Below are 19,268 nucleotides of genomic sequence, written 5' to 3'. Positions count from 1 at the left end.
TTTACATTTAGACCTTTGTTATAAATTGTTAAACTGCCCTCCGGCAAGCTTATATCAATAACAAAGCCACCACGTTGTGTGAAAATGTCCATTTCCCTACACCATCACCGGCCCTGGGCATTTAAAATAGTTTTAGGGTTTTTTTGCCAATATCATGGAGAATAAAAAAAAAATTCATTATTACTTTAAGAAAAGTTACAGACATATTGAAGGAGGAAAGAGGACTGGCCATGGGAAGGGGTGTAAAGCTAGCTTGCCTTACCCTTATCTCAGTGCTCAGATTCTTCTGTTTCAGCTTTACAGCGCTTTCATGAGTGACGGTGAAATCCCAGCAAAAGATGAGTTTAGCAATCCTTCTGGAGTAAATGTGTGGGTTAATGAAGTTGTTCCGGAAATACCTGGCCATGCTAGGGAAGGCAGAAACCAAAATACCCAAAGGTTATTAGGACAGGCATTGGGGGTGCAGGGAGTATAACAAAGAAGAGTCCCATCATTAATGGTGAAAGGCAACATGGAAGAGTTAGCCCCAAGTTCTTCTGGAACAGGGCAACAGCAAACAGAATAGTCAGGAATGCTGGCTTTGGGATCTGACTTTGTAATCCTAGATTGCCAGCTGGGGGATTTTGTCATTTTAACTGTTCTGACCCTCAGCTTCCACCTCTATATAATGGGGAGAATAATGGTTCACACCTCACAGAGTTATTATGGGAGTTGTATTAGTTTCTGCTATAACAAATTGCCCCAAACTTACTGGCTTAAAACAGCACTTATTTATTCTTACTGGAGGTCAGAAATCAGAAAATGGGTCTAAAATCAAGGTATTGGCAGAGTTGTATTCCTTCTGGAGACTTTAAGGGAGAATATGTTTCCCTGCCTTTTTCCAGCATCTAGAGGCTGCCTACATTCCCTGGCTTGTGGCGCCTTCATCTTCAAAGCCAGAAGAGTAGCATATTCCACTTTCTCTCTGACTTTGACCCTCCTGCCTCCCACTTTCAAGGACTTTGGGATTACATTAGCCCATTTTAAGATCCTTAATTTCATCAATCAAAATCCCTTTTGCCAAAATAATAAAAAAATTAAGAACTAAAATTTAAAAAAATTTTAAAAATCCCTTTTGCCAGGTAAGGTAACATATTCACAGGTTCTGGGGATTAGGACATGGACCTCTTTGAAAGGGGGAGCATTATTCAGCCCACCACAAGAGTCAATGTAGCCCTTAGGGCAGTAAGCACACGATAAAGGCAGCTGTTATTATCATGGAGATGTCAGTAGGATTCAGTGAAACTGGGCCCAGGAAGCACTTAGCACTAAGCCTGGCATGTAAAAAATGCTGAGTAAAATGGACACTACCTTTCCAAAATTTGCCACCACTGAGTAATAACAGCTTAAGAAACAGAAACATTTCCTAGTTTGATAGGACAAAACAGAATCTTGTTTTATTTTGGATGATCGTGCTGGCAGTGAGGTTGTTATGGGATGAATTGTATCCTCTAAAAATTAATACGTTGACATCCTAACCCCTAGTACCTGAGAAATTGACTGTATTTGGAGATAGGGTCTTTACAGAGGTAATTAAGTCAAAGTGAGATCATTTAGGTGAGCCCTAATCCAGTATGGCTAGTGCCCTTATAAGAAGGGGATATTAGGACTCAGATATGCACCAAGGGCAGATCACATGAGGACACAGTGAGAAGGCAGCTGTCTGCAAGCCAAGGAGAGAGGCCCAGGAGAAACCAACCCTGCTGACACCTTGAACTTGGACTTCTAGCCTCCAGAATTTGAGAAGAAAAATTTTTGTTGTTTAAGCCCCCCAGTCTGTGGTACTTTGTTTCAAAGACCTAGTAAACAATAGGTTTAACAGATTGAGCATCTGTACCTCCTCTTTGACAGTTGTCAATTGACAACGGTCAGTCAAAACTACTTGAGTTGGGGCTTCCCTGGTGGCACAGTGGTTGAGAATCTGCCTGCCAATGCAGGGGACACGGGTTCGAGCCCTGGTCTGGGAAGATCCCACATGCCGCGGAGCAACTGGGCCCGTGAGCCACAATTACTGAGCCTGCGCGTCTGGAGCCTGTGCTCCGCAACAAGAGAGGCCGCGATAGTGAGAGGCCCGCACACCGCGATGAAGAGTGGCCCCCGCTCGCCGCAGCTAGAGAAAGCCCCTCGCACAGAAACGAAGACCCAACACAGCCATAAATAAATAAATAAATAAATAAAAGAAAGTCTTTCTTCTTAAAAAAAAAAACAAAACTACTTGAGTCATTGCATACTTATTTTCAGACTGACAAATTTCTTTAAAAGCACGTGAACTTCTCTTCCTCTATCCAAACTTATACTTTATGTGCTAGGACAAGGAAATGATCAGACAGCAATAGAAAGTTGAAATTGCAGAGAAACTGTTTCTCCAGTAACTTTTGAGTCTCTTGAATTGTGCCTAAATGTAAAAAGAGCTTAGAATCAGAAAATGCAGACATTCTATACCTGAAGAGCAAACTGAAAAAGCAGACAACCAAGCACACTCCGATTGTGAAGATGTAGGCCAGCTGCATGTTGTAGGAGGTCCCGCTGTTCCCATGCTGGGTTGTAGTATTGGTGTAAAAGCCGTAGTACATCACTGTGTCCCTAAAATAACCCTGAAAGGGACAATAAACCCCAGGTCAGGTGGATCTCTTGAGAAAACAATGAATGACTATGGTCTGCACAGTTGACCTGTTCCGTATGCAAGAAGTCTGCACTGGTCAGTGTAGATATTTTGTTTGCCAGGAAAGAGGCACCCAAGGCCACTGAGAACCTAGACATCGTATCACTAGGCTCTCAGAGGTGGAAAGGAACCTCAAACCAACATAACTTTACAATGGAGGGACCCAGCGATCACCACCTGGACCCGGTGACCAAGCCAAGCATGATTAAAAGCAGGACAGCCAGCCATTATGTGCCTCTGTCCGCTATCAAGTATTATGGTCAAACAGGTTTAAAACGAAACAAATCAAGCCTTTAGGTCTAAATTTCAATTTACAGGAAATAAGGAGTCTGTATAAACTAGAGGAACAAATTAGAGAGACCCGGAGGAAACAATTTGACAATTGCAGAAAGTAGAACATTGGAATCTGCATGACAACTGGCCTGGTTTCTGCAATAAGCCCATGTCAAGAAAAAAGGAGGAAGGGACTGAGGAGATCATTCTAGATTAATAGAGACTTCAGAGAAAAACAACTGAATGCAAAGAGAGTGTGGTCTTTGCTTGGATCCTGGTCTGAACAAAAAGCTATGAAAGACATTTGGCGGACAACTGGGAAAATTTGAATGTGGTCTGGATTTTAGATGATATTAACTTTTAATATTGCCAGGTGTGATGATGTATATGCCTGCAGGAAAATGTCCTTATTGTCCAGAGATGCATGTTAAAGAAATTCAGCTGATGTCTGTGATTTACTGTAAAATACTTCAAAAAACAATAAGATAAAACAAATTTGGGAAAATGGTAGCAATTTAAAATCTGCGTAGTGGGTCTTTGGGTGTTTATTTTACTACTCTTTATTTTCCTGTATGTTTGAAATTTTTCATAATAAAACGTTTCATATATACAAATATACACAATAATGAGAAAAAAGTGAAGGATAAGTTGACACAATAATTCCATTTGAATGTGTCTATCCCAAGGAAAAAAAATGTTAACAGAAAAAGAAAAAAGAAAGACGAATGGAGGAACCTTACTGTGAACGCTCTACTACAAGAGTAGGCAAACTCTTTCTGTAAAGAGCTAGATAGTAAATATCTTGGGCTTGGCCAGCCCATAACCGCTCACCTCTGCTATTGTAGCAGGAAAGCAGCACAGACACGGAAACAAATGGTTGTGGCTGTGTTCCAAAAGAACTTAACCGAAAAGACACCGAAATTTGAATTTCATATAAATTTTATGTTTCACAAAATGTTATCCTTCTTTTCATTTTTTTCCAACCATTTAAAAACGTGGAAGGCAATCTTATTTTGCAGGCTATACAGATTTGGTTCTTGGGCTGTAGTTTGCCTATCCACAGAATCTCAGTGGTAGAAATCTCTTCTAGAAGGTAAACTCACAAGGCAGGGGCTATGTGCTTCTGTAGGGAGCTGGGTAGATATACTGTGGTTGTTAATAAAAAGAATAATATGGATGTATATCCATGCTCAAGATTCATAGTAATGCAAAAAAAAAAAAGTTGCAAAGCAAGATTTGTAGTATCTCATCTTCTTTTATTAAAAAAAAAAAAGTTTAACTATCTACCTACCTATGTATCTATGACTGTATAGAAAGAAAAATGGTGGACAGAGGTACACTCCAAACTGGAGAGTTAGACAAAAGAAGGAGGGTAAAATAAACTTTCTCTTAGTTTGCTCTCTTCTATACTAGGAATTTTTTTCTTAAGGAGGACTGTATTTTGTAGAAAGAAAAGGTAGATCTGTGAACACCAGTATGAGATGTCCACTACATATTAGGTGGAAGAAAGCAAGTCATAGGCAGTCTATAGGAATAATTCATCTTTTGTTAAAAAAAAGATGCATATGTCCATGCACAATGTGTCCATTTGTGTGCAGAGAAGAGGATTCTGGACAACAAAAACTGTTAACAACATGTTCACCTCAGGAGACAGAAATTCTACTAGGCTGTGTATATGTTACTTTGGGGGAAAAAAAGAAATCATTTTAAACACCCTCTTTCCCCATCAGTTGACTCCCAGGCAAAATGAGAGGCCTGGAAGGGTAACAGGCAGACCTGTCCCTGGGTCTCCAAGGTGTGAACTCCGGGCAGAGGATGGAGCACTTACAGCCCCGGTTAAAAATTCCAGTCCAGTGAATCGGAGGTGGTTCTTCTCGGCCATGGTTAACTGAGGGATTATGATGAAGCTGAAGGTCACAATGAACAAGAAAATGTTGAACTTCAAAAGCCACCTCAGAAAGTTGAAATAGGAGAGGACGCTGGTGCCGAACTTGCCTCCGATGACCTTGAGCGTCTTCTGCCACAGGCTGATGGAACTGAACAGTTCTGACAGACTGTTCTTGGATCTCCGGCATGCCTGCGGGTAGATACAACGTGCACGGCTGGACCATCGCTCAAAAAATATCTACTGAGCAGGCTCCATAATAGCAACAATGGCCACTGTTTCTAGAGCGGTACGATGCGCCAGGCGCCACGCTAAACGCATTTGCAAACGTTATCTCATTTAATCCGCAGGACCACCCTCTAAGGTGAGTGCTATTATTTATTACCTTTCCAGGTTTGCTACTGAAGGTGACACTCACAGTGGCTAAGTTGCCCAGATAACTCAGCGACCTCTTAAACCTTCCCATGCCTGTCTGTTTTCCCCACACCTAGACTGACCCAATTTCTACGTCTTTCAAGGAAATAGCCCTGAACTTTGGTTCCTCCTCCCCGGGGGTCCTTTCTCATCCTTACTCTCCCACCTCCCTGGTTTCACCCTACTCTGTGCCCATTTACTGACCGCAGTAAAGACCGATTTACCAATGAAATGGAATTCAGACACTGAGCACAGCCGGTGAGCTCCAGGATACGACGGGGCTGCTTACTTTTCTCTTTGTCAACAATTTTCCTGCGGGAAAGGGCAGAAGAAAGTGAGAGACACCAATGTTGTATTGCATTCATTCCCCAAATATTTCCTGAGTGCCTGCGATGTGCCAGGCATGGTCCCAGGTGGTGAGGTAGAGATGGATTTCCCCAGCTCATGGAGCAGACATCCTAGTTGGAAGAGAAAGAAAATAAACAATAAATATAAAAATAAAGTGGGTAAATGATATAGGATAATAGAAGGTGAGTTGTACTATGGGAAAGAAAAAGGAAAAACAGAGTAAGGAGGTGGGAAATGCTGGGGTGAAGACCGTGGTACAATTTCAATAGTGCAAAGTGTTTGCGCCAAGTCTTGAAGGAGAAGAGGGGTTAGTCTATGGATAAGGGAGTGTGTGAATATAGGGAACAGCCAGTGCAAAGCCCCAAGGAGGCCAAGACAGCTGGAATGGAATGAGCGGGGGAAGGGTGAAGGGTATGAGTGATAACCGTGGGTAGGTGGGTGGGGTCCTATAAGTCAGTGGTTCTCAACCTAGGAGATTTTGCCCCCAAGGGACATTTGGGTAAGTCTGGAGACTTTTGGGGTTGTCAAACTGGGGGTAGGAAGGGCACTGACATCTAGTGGGTAGAGACCAGGGATGCTGCTATACACCCTACAGTGAACAGGACAGCCTCCCACAACAAAGAATGATCCAGACTCAAATGTCAGGTTGAAAATCGTGCTGTAAAGTCTTTCGGGCCATACAAGGTCCGCACTCTGTGACAGAGGAGGCCATGCAGAGTTTGAAACGGAAGAGTGTTTTCAAAAAGATCCAGCCGCAGTTTTCTCTTTACTTCTCCATGAACTCATGGCATCTCCTTTGCTCTGGCCCCTTTCTGGCTCTCTTTTGTCCACCCCAAAGGTCCACCACCACATCACCATCTTCCAAGGCTCAGCTCACAGATGCCCCCTGCTTTGCCCAAGGGAACTATATCTCTCCTTCTAATCCTCCCCCTGCAATCTCCTTCCACCTTGATTTGGCCTGATTTTCTTTCTGTCATTTATAAGTTACTCGTTGACCAATCTATCTCCCCTGCCAGACTCGGAACCTCAGAACAATTGCGTCATTGAATTATTTATTAGCAATTGCATCTACTCGACTAGTTTCTGCCAACTGCTACAAATTGCAAAAAGAAAAAGAAAAAGGCTGAGGAATGGTAAATGTAAGAAGGGCTGAAGGCTTAAACAGCCCTCGCTCTTGTTTTTGAATTCCTGGGCTTAGAAAGCTTCTGAGGTTTTGTTTGTTTGGGTTTTGTGCTCCCCTGCCTCTGCGCCTTGTGGCTTACAGGATCTTAGCTCCCTGGCCAGGGACTGAACCTGGGTCGAAGCAGTGAAAGCGCCCGAGTCCTAACCACTGGACCACCAGGGAACTCCCTGCCCTCACCCCCCCACCTTTTTTTTTTTAAACAGTAGTTTGAGATTTACAGAGAAGTTACAAAAAGAGAACAGAAAATTCCCATCTACTACTCACCATTTCCCCCCTTTAACATCTTACATATCCATGGTAGGTCTGTCACAACTAAGAAACCAACACTGGTATCTAACTTTTACCTAAACTCCAGACTATTCCGATTTTACTAGTTTTTCCACAGGTGCCCATTTTCTACTCCAAGACCCATGCAGGAAACCACATTGCATTAATTGTCATGTCTCTTTAGAACACTTTAGCCTGTGACCGTTTCTCAGACTTTCCTTCTTTTTGATGACCTTGACAGTTTTGAGGAATACTCCTCCGGTATTTTGAAGAATGTCCCTCGTTTGGGGTTTGTCTGATTATTTTGTCTGGTTAGACTAGGGTTGCTGGTTTTAGGAGACAGTACCATAGAGGGGAACTCCTGATCACATGACTTTCCCTGGGAATGTTAACCTTGACCACCTGGTAGTATTAGCCTGACTTCACCCCGGGGAAGCTACTTCCCTCTTTCCATGCTCTGCTCTCAGGAAGCAGGTCACTAAGCACAGCCCACACTCCAGGCAACCAACACAGATTGTGTGGAATTCTTCGGTAGGAAGATTGTCTCTTCTCTTGCATTTATTTATTTCTTATCTTTCCAACATGGGACAAAAGTAGAAGATTGAGGTTTCCATGAAATCTGAGCAAGAAGAAAAGCTTTTGGTCCATACCTAAGGTTCCTTTTCTCTTCCATGGTCCTTGGCTGATTCCTGATGGCTTTAATTCTGTCTCTAGATGTCATGGGTATCAGAGATGCGATTAACTTTTGTCCTGCAGAAAAAAAATGGAGTTTATTTTTTTCTTCTTTAACAGAATAATAGCATTTGAAAATATGGTGCTGAAGATAGAGCATGTTTTTATAAGAGCACAAAGAAAGAAGAATATATGTACTCAGTGATCCCAAAGGTCACAAATAAAAACAAGAAGACGGCACGTACACGTGGGAAATCTCGAAGCCAAAGCAAATGATAGTTTGCACGCAATTCTAATTCAGTGCTTTCCTTTTTCCCATGACAAGGAACAGTCACCAAAGCTGATGAGACCCAGAATGTTCGGTCAGCCTGGCTCTCCTCCCTCTGTAATTTCCCGCATGGCTTTCTCTTGCCCCCTGCACTCCAGGCCCAAGCATCTTCTTGACTTTTCTTGACTGTTGTCTTGTGCTCCTCCACCCCCTGGAAGATGAGGACTCCCCTTCCTCTCCCAAGAACTCAAATTCCCACTTTGGGTCAGCGTGGCAGATACTGTTGGTCATCTATCCCGCAGTCAGCTCTCCTTTTGGACAGAATCCCAATCTGGTTCAGAAATCTACGGCCGTGTCTCTCCCATGGCCCTGGGCTTCTGCAGGGTGGGACCATCTCCAGGCACAGGGGACAGATCCCAGTGAATCCAAACCTATCTTGATGGTCCCAGCCCCCTTGCAGGTGACCTGTTCAGGCCCAGGCATGTGACACGTTGGCCAATGTTCTGTGAGGGGTGGTCTGCTGAGGAGTTTCTTGGAAAAGGTTTCTTCCCTCTCAAAAAAGCAAGACTCAAGAAACAAGGAAAAGGCAGACCCTTCTCGCTCTGGGTGGTGTTGTGTCCGCATGTGACGCCTGGCACTGCTGCCCCCCCTCCAGTAACAGTGGAGGGGCAGCTGGGGGCCCGCCGGGGCGGTGACCGGGAGCGGGCTGGCTCCTGGCCCTGTTAGGGAGCTGCACGGAACTCCTCGTTTCAGTGACATAGCTGAGGTGGAGAGAGAGTTCCCAGAAGAGGGCCACCAAATCACTCGGCTGAAGATGAGGAATTTGAGTGTCTCCTGAGAGGGAAGTGGGAGTAGACAGAAAGGAAGAAAGGCGAAGGAGGGAAGAGGAAAAAAACCTGGTTTCACGGCGGACTTGAGAAAAGAGGCATCCCTTGTTGCCAAATCCAGAGTGGAGAGGGATAGGACCAAAGCAGGACAGGACGGTGGTTAAGGTGTCAGGCTTGGGAATCAGGCAGACCTGCATTTGATCCCAGATCTGCCACATCATTTAATTTCCCTGAGCCTCAGTATCTTCATCAAGCAAATGGAAATGGCAGGCATGCCTGTCTCATGGGTGTGGAGTGTGGCAAGTAAATAAAACTAAACTCGATGGATGACAAAAAGGCAGAACACTGGGCACATGAAATGAGCTTGATCAAGGTAAACTCCTTCTTTGGTATCAGACGTTCTCAAAGTGACCCCTTCCGCTGTCCTGAGCATCCTCAGGTCATCTACCAAACCGCCACCCTACTCGAAGTCTTAAAACCAAAACCCTGTGGGCAACTTGGAAGGTGCTGTTCCCGTTCTAACTCCTCTGCCCCAGGGTCTCACTACCTTGGAGGTTCTCACATGAAGTACGAAGGGTGTCTAAGCCCATGCTTTCTGAGCTATGAAGGGTCTGAGAAAACGATTCATTCACAGGTGTTGAAAACCGTAATAACTGCTTGCCCTTTTTGTCATTCCAATTGCTGAAAATCTGAGAGTCTGTCACATCAATGTCAGAAATGGAGGAGACCAAACTAAAGCTTGAGTTCGCCAGTGTCTTTTCTGGAACAATCTGACTTGAAGATGGATGGCTTTGGACCCCAGATGGGACATTCTCAACCTCAACGATGATTTCATTCACTTGGTCACCAGACAGCATCTCTGGCTTCCTCCAAGCCTTACTCTCCACCAGGGTGGGCTTCCCAAGACCTCATACAGCAATCACACTGGCATTGTTGGGAACCTCCAGGAAAAGGGATGACAGCCACAGAGAGCCGCCCCATTCACAGTTTTTAATGCCAGGATGAGATGGACAAAGCTAGCCCCACACAAATCATAGCACAGTTCCCCACATCTACACCGGAGGGGTCTCCTCGTGAAGACGTGTGGTTTTTCTGCAGAGACTTCTGTCGCAGTAGCTAGGTAAGAGACCGGAAACAGAATTCTTTATTGAAGACACTGGGATTCTAGAAACAGAAGGCAGAGATTCTTCTAAATGACTCATAATGAAAGGGCAAGATTTTCTTTTTAATTTGGTGTCTCTGGTCTAAAACTCATGTTTTATATTTATAGTTTTATGTGCCTATGTAAATCCAGATGGGTTTATAGTGAAACAATTACTATCTCCTGACTGTCTTGGGTGGCCCACCCTGCTGTCTGTCTGCTTCCCAATAGCCATTCTCCTTTTTCTCATACCAGCAGAAGCCTCCTTTCCTGTGCAGGCACTGTGCTCAGTTAAAACTCTCCCAGCATCCTTTGTGGCAAAGGGTGTCTCCTTTGTGGCAAAGGGTGTCTCCTTTGTGGCAAAGGGTGTCTCCTTTGCAGCCAAGGGTGGACCTGTGACCCCATTTTAGCCAATAAGATTGTGGCCTCCAGGAATGCTCTTTAAAATGTGACACTTTGCCTGATTTCACCTTTATCGCTTCACCATTTCGCCTTCTTCCTGACCAGAGGCTGCCATTTTGAAAACAAGAGGTTAAATGTTCACCCTCTAAGGATGGTGGAAAAAGAAGTTTTAGAAGGAGCCTTAGGCCTTGAGATCATCACGGGCAGAGGTGCCATATAAACTTTGGACTGCCTCCTTGCATACTTCTTGTTACAAGAGGAAAATAAATCCCTTTATTGCTAAACCACTGTCCTGTTTCAGTGCTGGGCACCTGGACGCAATTCCTACCCAATAGACCTGATCTGGAAATCACCTTGGCCAAGCTGTTTATTTAATAGTTGGAGAAATTGAGGTGCAGAGGAATGAACTGACCCCCTTCCTCATCACACTCTCATTAAATGGCAGGATTGGACTAGATCTCTACCTCTTCTCCCCACACCAACAATAATTACCAGTAACAATACCTGCCGTTACTGCAGGCCAACTACTTTAAATAGAGTATATTATTTAATTTCCACAATCACCCTACGAAATAAGTACTATAATAAACCCCATTTTATAAGAAAACTGAGGCCCCAAAAGGTAATTTGCCTAAGGTCACAAAACCAGCAAGTAGCAGAGCTAGCGATCAAACCCAGGTCTGTCTGGTCCCAAAGCAGGGCCTTTTAATCATTTCACCCTGCTCCTCTCCTGTAACAAGATGCTGATGTATCACTCATTCATTCATTCATTCATAAATGAATGAATATTTATGAGTACCTACTATGTGCCAGGTACTTCCAAATGCGGGCATGATCCATCAAAGTGACACTCTATCAGGAGACTGTCCACCAATTAGTTATAAATGATTTGAGAATCAGAACTAGTGCAAAGCAAAATGGTGAAGAAAGCCAGGTTCATCTCTGGGTCCTCTATTTCTTTACTTCTCTCTGCTTCCTGGGGACTCCTCTTCCACCCAGAGGCCCTAATCTTCATGCTGGCCAGAGAGAGCATCTTAGGAGGTTTAAAGGCATTTCTTTTCCCCAGTAGTTAAAGCCATTCCCTGCTCTTGTGGGAACCAAATGGAGAGCATGACCGTTTATATCCCCATGGTTTTCTCTCCCAAGTAGCGACACCTACCCCTTGAAAGATACAGGCCTCCTTGATGAGGCTCTTAAAGAATGAGGCTACAGGATATCATCCACGCTAGGGAGTCAGAAGGTGAGGGATGGTTTTAAGTCATGGGGCCCCGCAACTTGCGTTGTTACTTAGAGGGCGTCTTCGGTTTATTCCTCGTTTTTCACAGGTTTGCCTTTAACTTCCAGTATTCCCTGGCCTCTCTCCTCTAATGCTTTTTTATTTCTCAGCCTCTGCCTCTGATCAGACCATCATCACAGCACACAGTGATCCTTATAGAGCTTCCTAACTGATTTCAAAGCCTTCTCCAATCTGATTACTCCTACCCTCCACTGTCATAATAATTCTATGATTATTAGAAAAATTTGGCCCAAGGCACTGCCACCTCACCAATACATATATTAGCCACGGGATGGACATGTGACCCAGCCTTCTTTCCTATGTAAAAATGATTGGTTTATGTGTAGGCATGTGTCCCAAATGGGGCTGGAGAGAGTCTCCTCAGCACTGACTGACAGGCCTAGAAAGAAAGGAAGACTTTCCATGACATTGCTGAGCTGTGTGTGTGTGTCTAGGCCTGCTGCTGTCATACTCCCTGGCCTGCAGGGAAAGCCTGACTGGTTGAGATGAATGAGGTGAAGCTTAAAGAGAAGCTGCGTCAAGCAAAGATGAGAAATAGATGGCGAAAAAGAATCCAGGTGGCCCTGAGCCCCTGGCTTCAGACTCAGAGGCCCTGGTTCCTGTAACTCATACAACAAATATCTCTGAGCACCTACTATGTGCCAGGCACTGTCCTAGGTGCTGGAAGGTAATTCTACCTTCAATTCTTTGTTTCCCCATATCCTTCCCACCACACAAGCCTTGGGCCTGGGTGAGTTGGGTTTCTGTCACTTGCAACCAGAAGAGTCCTAGTGAAGACACCCTGATATCCAAAAGAGAAAAAATTGCATGTTTAAAAGAAAACCCCATTATGATAAATTAAGGAAGTACTCTATCAGTTACCACACCAGAGGCCAAGAGGAAATGGCACTGTCTGCATTGCCTTGAACACATTCCTTCTTTAGGGTTGATATTTTGGGCCACTGTCCATTTAAGCCTTACCTTGGGGTGACGTGTGCCAATCATGTCCAGACAAGGGTGGGTCTCCATAAGCTTGGCTGAGGCCATTGTCACCCACATAAGCAGGGTTCACTGGAATGAAGAGACAAGAGACAATTAATCCCACCACACTAGGTGTTACTGAGCACACAGTGGTCAGTAAGACTTGTTAATGGGTCACAAATCAGAGTTCGAAAAATACTTGTCTGGAAGGGGAGGGGTGAATAGATGGAGCTCAGAGGGTTTTAGGACCGTGAAAATACTCTGTGTGATACCATAATGGTAGCTCCATGTCATTATATATTTGTCCAAACACATAGAAGGTACAACCCAAGGTGAACCCTAATGTAAACTATGGACTTTGGGTGATAAGGATGTGTTAATGTAGGTTCAATTGTAACAAATGTCCCACTCTGGTGGGGGACTCATAACGGGGGAGGCCGTGCACATGTGGGGCAAGGGATATGTGGGAAATCTCTGTTACCTTTCCCTCAATTTTACAGTGAACCTAAAACTTCTGTAAAAAAAATAAGTCTTCTAAAAATTGAGTAAAAAAAAAAAAAGCTTGTCTAGGTGATTACAAAGCTTCCTTCTAGTTCTAGCATTTTATGATGACACCTGAATAAATTTGAAATTTGGCATGATTTTCTTAGAGACAGAGTCCACTTTCAGCATCTACATGACAGTGTCACATTTCAATATATTTTTATTCAACTCATGGTAAACAATGAAGGCTAAACTCCTCAACAGAGAAAATGGAGCACATTTTGATGGAGATGTACAAAATTATACTGCAGGAGGTTCTGGAACTTCTTGCCAAGGATCAGTTCTTGGCTTTGCTGCTTACTAGCTGCATGCTCTCTGGCATGTTACTTAATGTCTCTGAGCTTCAGAGTCTGTAAATCAGGGATAATAATAAGACCTTTGCATGGGATTGTTGGGGACATTGAATCAGTTAATACATGTAAAGTGCTTAAAATAATCCTGGAACATAGCAAATTCTTAATATATATTAACTATCGTGGTAAATTAATTGTTTTTCAGCAAATATTACACTTCCTCCACCTTGGAAACCTCCATTGAAGTTGGGCTTGCTCACGTGACTTGCTTTAACCAGTGGAACACGGTAGAAGTGACATTTTGCTAGTTCCAAGTCAAGGACTCAGAGACATCGTATGTTTCTGCTTCCAGCTTATGCCATGGGAAGAAAATGGCCCAGGTTAGCTCACTGGGTCAAGAAGGACACTAGACCTAAATAGAATCTGTGACCTCAAATCAGGCACAGCCAAACCCAGCCTGGTTCAGTCAAACTCCAAGCAAACCCACAGATGTGTGGGTGAGAAATAAATGATGTTTATTGTACAACATTGGGTTTTGGAGTTGTTTGTTATGAAGCATTCCTGTGGCAATAGCCAACTGATACATCCCTTACAGTTGTTGCTATTAATTCAGTTAGCATTGCTCAAGCACCAGCTGTATGCTAGGCACTAGGAAAATCACATAGAGCCTTGGAGGATACATGGATGAAATGGGTTCTCCTTAAGGAGTGCATAGTCTAACAGGATGGCATAGCACTGGACAAGTGAATGCCGGCACAACGACCTTGGTCCTAAAAGGAGCCCAGAGAAGGAAGCCACACTTTATGTGACCACTTTTAAAAATAGCTTTCTAATTCCAGTGTTCTATGGAGCTTGTTGGTCAGGAATCCGCATTTGCCCTGATCCTACCCAGAAGTAATGCGGGGTCAGAGAGACTAGATTCTGATACTGGCTCTTTTGATTTAGTAGCTGGGTGACCTTGGGCACGTTTCTCTCTGAGCCTCAGTTTTCCCCTCTGTAACGTGGAGAGCTGTAGTGTCTGTCTGAAAGGTGGCCGCAGATGAAAGAAGACTGTAAAAGTAAAGTGCTTGGCAGGGTCTCCAGGGCATGGGAAACACTCAAAACCTGCTGGGCGTTATTAGCTCTGCTTGCATTGGGGTGGGGCAGTGTTTCTGAATCTTTTTTTTTCATTACTGGCCACCTAAGTAGTCTTTTTAGACATTTCTTCCTTATTGCCCTCCCCCATGATATTTTAATACCACAGATATACATATAACTATATACATATACTGTATGCATATCTGCTTTATACATAAAAAGAGGAAGGTTTTTTTCTGGCCTTTCAATAAATTTTCGCCCCTTGGGATTGATATGCCCCACTGAGAATGCCTGGCATAAAGGTTCGGAATAGCCCAAGTGAATGTTCTCTATGCAAATGTGTAAGAGTCCGCGTTTTTCCTTAGTGCGTGACAATGCATCCCACCTCCTCCTCCCTGCCTTCTTCAATCCCTTCCCCACCCACCGCCTCAGGGCTGAGCAGTTCTCCATCTGCACCAACCAACACTTGGGTCCCTCACTCTGTTCATGACTGAACACTCCTTTTTCCAGCTCTCACGGGCTCTGAATTCCTGTAACATTGACTTGTGCCATGAGCTGGCTTCTTCTATCAGACAACAAGTCCCTTTTTTCTTCCGGAAGATGAGAACTGGTAGAATCTCCTTTACCTCCTAGAGCTAAACCTTCACACACAGCAGATTCTGAGAATGACGTGATTTTTCACGTATTGTCAGTCTGTTTGCTAATTTTCTTTAGTCTTGATGTGCTGGTGTCACCTACTAACTTAGGCTTTATGAACCGTGAGGACAGAGCTACTTCTAAGTCCCTGTGCCCCCAGTAGGTTCCAAAGATACAAGTGCTGACCATCTGAACACCTTCAGGATGTGCTGACCTAAAGCTGGACACTGGCAGCCACACAAACTGAATCTAGTCCACCAGTGGTTTTGTTTGCCCAGCTCAGGGATTTTATTTATTTATTCAAAAAATTATTTTGGAGCATGTAAAAACCCAGATTTCTGGCTTCTTTAGAAAAATCTGAGGATCTGGCCACACTAAGCCCATCTTCCCACATCACGGCGATGGGCTGAACCTGACCTTCAGTCACCTCACACAGGCACAACCCCTGCCCAACCTGCTTTGATAATTGATGACACTGCTTGTCTTCTCTAGACCCTGAATGTTCAACCCTTGTAAGGTGGGTGTTTGAAGAAGGAGGGATAAACCAATTCTTCTCTTGCTGATCTTTAATGATTGGTCCCAAGCCCACTGAATTTTACTTTCTTCCCAATATGATTCTCTTCTTAACAAATGCTTACCATAGCCATTGCCAGGAGCACCTGGCACAGAGGGGCTGTACGGATTTGCCATCTCCCTGGATTTCATTTCAATGCTTTCAGGATAATCTCCATCCTTTCTCCCAAGGATGCCCAAGGGGTCTTCACCCTCACGGTGAAATGAGGGCTGGATTGAAGATTCTCTGCTGAGCATTCTGAAATCCCAAAATGATGGATCAATAGTCATCCAATAGCATAGTAAGGATAGTCATCCATCCATCCATGCATCCATCCATCCATCCATCAATTCATTCATCCCACAAACGCTGACTGAATGCCAACCATGTGTTAGGCATGGGCAATGGGGTGAGAACACGAAGTTAAAGACATGGGTTGTCTACCCTCAAGGAACTCTCAATACAGTCTGGCCGAGCTTATTAACCACAGCCATAAGCAATTATAATACAAGTAGCAACTGATGAATATAAGAAGACAGGCTCAAGGAGTTCAGAGGAAAGAGAAGAGAATTTGGGTTGGGAGTCTGAAGGGAAATCTACATGGAAAAGAGACATCTGAGCTGGGATTGGAAGGATAAATTAATGCATAGTTAGGAGGAGGGCATTCCAAGGATGAAGAACAGCACATATAAACATGTGAGACCAGAAAGTGTTGAATATATAAAAGGAATGCTATGAAAATCAATTAACCTGGAGCAATGATTCTCAATTTTGTGTATATACCTATTCCCAGGCCTCACCCCAGACAACTAAATAGAATCTCTGAAAGTTGGGCCCAGGCATTTGTATGATTTTTAAGTCTCCCCAGGTAATCAGATAATTCTAAGCATCAGCCAAGGTCAAGAACCACTGACCTAGAGTACAGGGTTCAGGTAGGGAGAGGATAGCAGAGGTGGGAGGAGGTCAGTCAGGCTGGGCTTTGGCTGGCATCTTACATTAGCTCAGTGCATCCTCATGCTTAAATGTTCTCACAAGTGAAGTGGTGTAGTCTTTCTCCCAAAGGTTATGAAGAACAATGGAAGATGAGAAACAAGGGAGTGACAAGGTCAAAGGTATATTTTTAATGATGAGCCAGGCAGTGGGGGATAAGACCAAGGAGGACATTTTGACCTGGTCCTATTAAGCCACCTATTCAGGTTGTATTTAGCATTATTCCTGTAGGCATTTGACCTCACTGTGCACCCAAATCCCATATCCTTGTTCCTAGAGGTAAATAAAAGCCATTAGTCTTTGTTGAATTCATAAATATTACGAGTAGAAATAGTACATACAAAATAAAACTTGTATTGGTTGAAATTTCACATGGTAAATTTGTTATAGGTTAAGAATAACCTGAAAAATAAATAAAGAATCACATCTTGTTGGCAACATGAACATTAAGAAACTTAACCCAGGAAAAACGAAGTTTGGCAAAACTGTCACCCAAGACTAACACTCAATGACCCAAACTGTACCTAGTAAAATTTGTCAATGACCAAAATTGATGGAAGATTAAAATCTTTTTGACGAAATTTAGATCTATCAAATCTGAACCAGGAAAAATTGGACTTAAAAAAAAAAAAAACACCTCCTTAGAGGAATACCAACCACGGCGAAAACTAATCAATAAAACTTGATGAAAACAACAATGCAGAAGATCAACGAGCCAAATCTACTCTAAACATGAAAAGTGATCAATTCTGACAATAATTTCAGTAAAATAAAGATGAAAGTGGAAAAAAATCAGGAGTGGCTCAATCATCTTGTATAAAAAAATTGAGGAGTTGAACGGATTTCATGGAGTTAGATCTTCAAAAGACTTTCTTGATTAAAATGCCTTCCTGTTGATATAATTCTGGTTACAATGTTTGGGTTCATAACTATCATCTTAACCCTAACCTCATTGGCGAAGTAGCAGTGTCAAAACAAGTGGGGATTTAAATGTCTTGCAGGGATTAGACAGGAAGAGATAGGAGACTGGGAAGGATGTTATTTGAGCAAGAAGTGAGGAAAGATTATGTTCAGGTAAGGGCTTGAAGCCTCAGGCTGAGAGTCCAAGGACCAGGTGCGGTATACAGGTATATATAAAGTTTCACCATAAATTCATGTCATGGAAATAATCATACGCGTCCTTATCCCAAACATCGCCAACCAAGTTCAATTGACTTAATGATCTAGGCTTCATCTTCCATCCCCAGTGGAGGGAGATTCTGGCACTTACTCCCTGGTCATTTCCGGGTTCTCTGAAGAGCCATAATCATGATCATTCTCAGCACCTGGGTAATCAGGGTCCCCCCAGAACTTTGTAGAATTCCGATAGTCCTCAGCTCCAGGATAGTCTGGTTCCCCAAAAAAGTTTGGAGAGTTAGATTGGTTCTCAGCATCTGGATAATCAGGCTCTCCCAGAGTGTCTATGTATGGATTGATTCTGGAACCAGCATATTCTGGATTCCTTCTGGAGTCTGGATGGTTGGAATTGGCTCTGGGGCCAGAATAGTTAGAGTTTCCCTGAGCTCCAGCGTAGTCTGGTTCTCCCAAGGAGTCGAGATAATCTGGATTTGTTCTGGAGCCTGCATAGTTTCCATTGCCTTTGGAACCTGCAAAATCAGGATTTCGTTGAGATTCAAAGTAGTCTGGCTCTCTGGATGAGCCTGGGTGATATGGATTGCTCCAAGATCCAATATAATCTGGCTCTGCCAAAGATTTGGGATTGTCTGGACTTCTGGACCCTGCAGAGTATGGATTGCTCCTGGTGCCAGGGTAGTCTGGATTACTCCAAGATCCAGGATAATCTGGTTCTGCTAGAGACCCAGGATAGTCTGGACTTGTTCTGGAGTGTGCAGAGTATGGGTTGCTCCTGGTGCTGGGGTCATCTGAGTTGTTCAGAGGACCTGGTGAATCTGGATAATCCTGAGTTTTCAAATACCCCCGAGTCTGGTTCTGAGACCCATAATAGTCAGGGTAATCTGGATCCTCCTCATAAGCATTATTCCTGTAGGCAGACATGTTTACCCTGGAGTATTAAAATGTTCCTGCCTCTGCAGTTATTCAGGGATCTCCTTCTTTATCTGAAAAACAAAAAGGAAGGAAAGGTCAGATTTTTTTTCCCTTTCTTCCCTGCAAAGATTGATGGTTATTTTCCAGTATCTGTTCTTTTTTCTCTCACAGATGGGGACACAGCTGCCCAAAATAAAGACTATGTTTCCCAGCCTCCTGTGCATCTAGGTACAGCCATGAGAGTGGTCAACGAGATGTGAGCAGAAGTGATAGACACAACTTCCAGGTTGTGCTGTTAAAGGGAAGGGGTATTCCTCCCTTTCTCAGTCTTCTCGCTTCCCATGAACTGGGCTGTGGAAATGATGGGGCGCTTCTTGGCCATGCACACACAGGCAGCACCCCCCCTAGGGAGAGCAGCTAAACAGCCTGGGTTGTTGATGATTTCACAGATCAGTGCCCAGTATCAGCTTGGGCTTTTATGTAAAGAAAGAA

General features: G+C 43.7%; 1 protein-coding gene across 4 annotated transcripts in view; it reads right to left on the bottom strand.

The window, feature by feature from the left end:
* The window catches only part of TMC5 (transmembrane channel like 5), a 40,667-nt gene extending 21,825 nt beyond the window's left edge, over window positions 1-18,842 (bottom strand). For 3 of the 4 annotated variants that reach the window (XM_061208350.1, XM_061208352.1, XM_061208351.1), the window contains exons 1-8: window positions 18,001-18,842; window positions 15,826-15,998; window positions 12,639-12,728; window positions 7,722-7,821; window positions 5,498-5,585; window positions 4,803-5,051; window positions 2,482-2,633; window positions 263-407 (exon numbers count right to left, since the gene is read on the bottom strand). In XM_061208350.1, the coding sequence (XP_061064333.1) occupies window positions 263-407; window positions 2,482-2,633; window positions 4,803-5,051; window positions 5,498-5,585; window positions 7,722-7,821; window positions 12,639-12,728; window positions 15,826-15,998; window positions 18,001-18,785 (1,782 nt within the window). In that variant the 5' untranslated portion in view covers window positions 18,786-18,842. Of the gene's footprint in view, window positions 1-262; window positions 408-2,481; window positions 2,634-4,802; window positions 5,052-5,497; window positions 5,586-7,721; window positions 7,822-9,385; window positions 9,696-12,638; window positions 12,729-15,825; window positions 15,999-18,000 lie in introns of those variants that run through there. The other variant, XM_061208353.1, reaches the window with a different exon arrangement.
* Between the last annotated feature and the right edge of the window lie 426 nt (window positions 18,843-19,268).

The sequence above is a fragment of the Eubalaena glacialis genome, chromosome 13 (assembly GCF_028564815.1).
Source record: "Eubalaena glacialis isolate mEubGla1 chromosome 13, mEubGla1.1.hap2.+ XY, whole genome shotgun sequence".
Classification (NCBI taxonomy): Eukaryota; Metazoa; Chordata; class Mammalia; order Artiodactyla; family Balaenidae; genus Eubalaena; species Eubalaena glacialis.
Note: the sequence above shows the minus strand (reverse complement) of the source record. Positions and strands in the feature narration are given on the sequence as shown.